The sequence below is a fragment of the Meleagris gallopavo genome, chromosome 29 (assembly GCF_000146605.3).
Source record: "Meleagris gallopavo isolate NT-WF06-2002-E0010 breed Aviagen turkey brand Nicholas breeding stock chromosome 29, Turkey_5.1, whole genome shotgun sequence".
Lineage (NCBI taxonomy): Eukaryota > Metazoa > Chordata > Aves > Galliformes > Phasianidae > Meleagris > Meleagris gallopavo.
In genome coordinates, this window is record NC_015039.2 from 3,489,277 (window position 1) to 3,493,031 (window position 3,755).

General features: G+C 62.1%; 1 protein-coding gene across 1 annotated transcript in view; it reads left to right on the forward strand.

Annotated features, from left to right (window-relative positions):
• ARHGAP23 (Rho GTPase activating protein 23) overlaps window positions 1–3,755 on the forward strand; it is a gene marked incomplete at its 3' end in the record, with an annotated part of 11,751 nt that overhangs the window by 5,193 nt on the left and 2,803 nt on the right. Inside the window, exons 9-14 of the mRNA XM_031557034.1 lie at window positions 1,421–1,484; window positions 1,770–1,794; window positions 2,505–2,597; window positions 2,872–2,950; window positions 3,116–3,170; window positions 3,660–3,710. Of these exons, the coding sequence (XP_031412894.1) occupies window positions 1,421–1,484; window positions 1,770–1,794; window positions 2,505–2,597; window positions 2,872–2,950; window positions 3,116–3,170; window positions 3,660–3,710 (367 nt within the window). The remainder of the gene's footprint in view (window positions 1–1,420; window positions 1,485–1,769; window positions 1,795–2,504; window positions 2,598–2,871; window positions 2,951–3,115; window positions 3,171–3,659; window positions 3,711–3,755) is intronic.

Below are 3,755 nucleotides of genomic sequence, written 5' to 3' on the forward strand. Positions count from 1 at the left end.
TGCTGGTGGAGGTTGCTTTTATATTATCTGGGTGGTGGTGGGGGTCTGGGGAGCCGTAGGGCGGGGCATCCATCACCCGCCTTGTCTGCGGGTCCCCACCCATGGGATCGTGAGCCTCCAGTGCCCCTTTGGGATGAGCCCAGGTTACACTGTGCTGTCCCACACCCCGTGGGCAGGGAGGGAGGATGTAGCCCCAGAGCACAGGAGGCGGCGGTTTGGAGGATGCTGGGTGCAGGTTGTGGAGATGCAGCGCTCTGACAGGACCTGTGGGCACTGGGAATGGCTGAAACACAGCACAAGGATGGGCTCAGGGCTGTGCTTTGCTGCTGGAGGCGTTGGGGTGGCTCTGCCCCTGGATCACTGCAGCCCCAGAGGGGTTCTCAGCTCCTCTGCGCCCTCGGAGCAGCTGGCTGGGAGAAGCTGCTCCCATTGCAAGGCCAGTTTGGTCCTATCCTTTGGTTCCCTCGTGCTGGGAGCGCAGGGATGGGGACATCACCTCACTGCCTGAGCTGGGCACCAGGCAGTGCTTCACCTCCAGGTGAGCTTTGAGCATCCATCGCCACCCAGAAGCACACTGGGATGGATGTGGAGGGATCCCACAAAACCAGTGGCTGATTCCAGGAGCAGGAGGTGACCTCCCAGCCCTGTGCAGGCGCAGGAAGGCGCATCCGGCAGCCGCGAGCTTTGGTGCTCATTGCAGTCATGGAAACGTGGTGGGAAATGAATCACCGGGTGGGGAGCAGTGATTCGTGGCTGCCCCACTGCTAGTCGGTCCCGCTGTCTGTGTGCACGGCAGCACTTTTCCCAGGGTCTTAATTCTGCTGCCACAGACTCTTCCTGCACAAACTGGGACTCCAACAGCCGAGGGAGCCAAGGGCACGGCCTGACCCTGCTGCTGTCCCATGTCACGGCCACTGAGCCCCAGCAGGATGAAGCCACGTTGGCGCAGTGGGCCGGGAGGTGGTGTGGATGCTTTTGGGTTGAGCCGAAGCCGGCGCTCCCAGCCAGCCGTGCAAGGGTGTGACTGCTGCAGCACCCATGGGTGCCCGGGGCGGTGCAGTGCCAGCTCTGGGGGCTGAGTTTCGGTGGTGCTGACTCAACACGATGGGGGTGGTAGCTCCGCATTCCTGGCGCTCCGGCACCCGCCGTGCCTGATGTCAGCATCTTTCTGGGGAGCGGGGCAACCCAGGGCTGGGCTGGGAGAGTCTGTGCCTCGAGGGACCCTCAGTGGCACCACATGGCAGCTCGGTGCGCTGGCAGTTGCACAGCGGTGTGCTAAGTGCTGGGTGTGCACCTTCCCTCTGTGCAATGGGGAGATGCCTCCAGCCCCTCCTCCGCACTGGGACCATCCCAGGTAGAGATCTGTCCCTTCCCAGTGCCTCAGAGGGCACTGTTTGCCTTCACCAGAGCTCTGTTCCAGCTTGGAGCTGGCAGAGCTGAGCTGTTGCCATCCATCAGAGGCGGCACAGTTGGGCACTTACGGGGTGAGAAATCACTGGGTGGGGGGCACCAGCCCCTTCTCAGCAGCACAGTGCTGAACCCCACGCCCAGTATGGCCAGATCCAGTGCCACAAGTTAATTTTACTCTGACTCTGCATCCGTGGTGGCAGAGGGACAGACGGATGGACATGCAGATCCATGAGGGGCTCCATTGGGCACAACTGAGCAGTCCTAGCCAAGAGGCATTGCCCCCATCCTGTCCCCTTCTGGTTCCCCGCAAAAAGTTTTGGCCCAACTGCCAAATCACTGCTTTTCTCTTCTCTTGACAGGAAGAGGAGAATGGGAACCGAGCAGGTAAGCACCGAGCTGTGGGCACCCAGCGTGGGGGGTGGTGTGGGGCAGAGCAGGAGCTGCGACGTAGGGTGGCACAGCATGGGGATGAGCAAGCAGGTGCCTCTGCATCCCTCCGACGGGGACCGTTGGGTGCTGTGCCATAGAGGACATCCCAAAGGGACGCGGTGGGGCTGTGGTGTGGGTCGGTGCTCGGGGACGGGGCCGTGTCCTCGCTGTGCTGCAGCCAGCAGTGATGGGAATGAATGTGAAGGCGTCGGAACGCATCGCTGAGCTGCTGGGCTGATGAGGCACCGTAGGGCTGGGAGGGCTGTGGGGTGGCGATACCCAGTGCTGGGTGCCCCTGGGGACGGGGTGGGGGTGGGGAATTCCCCGGGGAATTCAGCAGTGCCACATCGGCACTGCATCCCCCCTGCAAGCCTGCCAGCACCAACCTGAAGCGGGGCGTGCAGCAAGGGACGTTTTCTGTATTTGCAAAGGATGGGGAGGAGTTGTGGCTGCTTTGGTGGCATGCAGAAGCACAACAGGGTGTGAGGAGTGTGCACGGGGTGTGTGCACGGGGTGTGTGCACGGGGTGTGCACAGCACATGCGTGATGGCTGTGCCTGGTGCATGCAAGGGGTGCACATGGTGCATGCACCACGTGCTCCTGGCCTGCTGCTTGCGGGACCCAGCTGTGCTGAGGGCTCGCTGACACCCTTCCCCCCGGTGCAGGTCCCCCCCGGAGCCGCCTGGAGCCCATGGACACCATTTTTGTGAAGAATGTAAGGGAGGACGGCCCGGCGCACCAGGCAGGGCTGCGCACTGGTGAGCAGCATGTAGAGGTGGCAGAGGTTTGAGGCTGGGGGGGTTGCACCACTCCCCACCCCTCCACCCTGCAGATGTGGGCCTGTTTTGGTCCCATTCATGCATTCTCTGCCGATTCTCCCATTTTCACCCCCGTGTGGGGATGCCCATAGCAGCATTGGTGTCACACGGGACAAGGTTCTGCTCCCAGCCCTGCTATGAGGGGACAGCCAGGTGTCACCACCCACCACTTGCTGGAGTGCTGGAGGTGACTCTGTCTCCCCTCACCCCACAGGGGATCGGCTGGTCAAGGTGAATGGGGATAGCATCATTGGGAAAACCTACTCGCAGGTCATCGCTCTCATCCAGAACAGGTGAGTTCCTGCTGCACTGAGGCCGTGACTTGGGGGGATGGGGACGTTTGTCCCCTCCTGGGATGAGGACGCTGTCACTGCTCTGCATGGCTGGGAGCTGGGGGAGATGCTGTGGGGACACAGCCATGTGTGCCATATCCCTTCCTGACCCCTGTCTCTCCACAGTGACAATGTGTTGGAGCTCTCCATCATGCCCAAAGATGAGGACATTCTCCAGCTGGTGAGTCTTGCTGCCTTGCTGTGATGGCCCCAAGCCCACTCCCCCAGTTCTGGGGGTCCTGGGGGCACTAGTGCTGCACTGAGTGCAGACCTTATAGCCAGGCAGTGGGATTCCTCGTGCTGTTTGTTGGCTGGGGGCTCTTCTCTTCTGGTGTCCCCACTGCTGTCCTCGTGCATCAACCCAAAAGAGGAAGGGGGGTCTGGCAGCCCTGCTGGGGGGCTCTCACATCTGTGCCCACCCACTCAGGGCGTAGAGCCAGAGGTGTGCATGAAAAGTGAGAAAGGGAAGGCAGGATGGGCTGGTGCTGCATCTGGAGGTGTTTTGGGAAGGAGAAAGGTGTGTGGAGGGGGGCAGCAATGTGTGGCTGCGGGGAGAGCAGAAGCACACGTGGAGCAGCAGTGCTGGGGGCTGCAGGAGACCCCAGGGTTGGAATGGGATGTTGTGGCTGCACCCCCCGGCCTGACTCTCCCCCACCCCCCACTTCCACAGGCCTATTCCCAGGACGCCTACCTGAAGGGCAACGAGCCGTACTCCGGTGGGGCGCAGAGCATCCCCGAGCCCCCCCCCCATCTGCTACCCACGCAA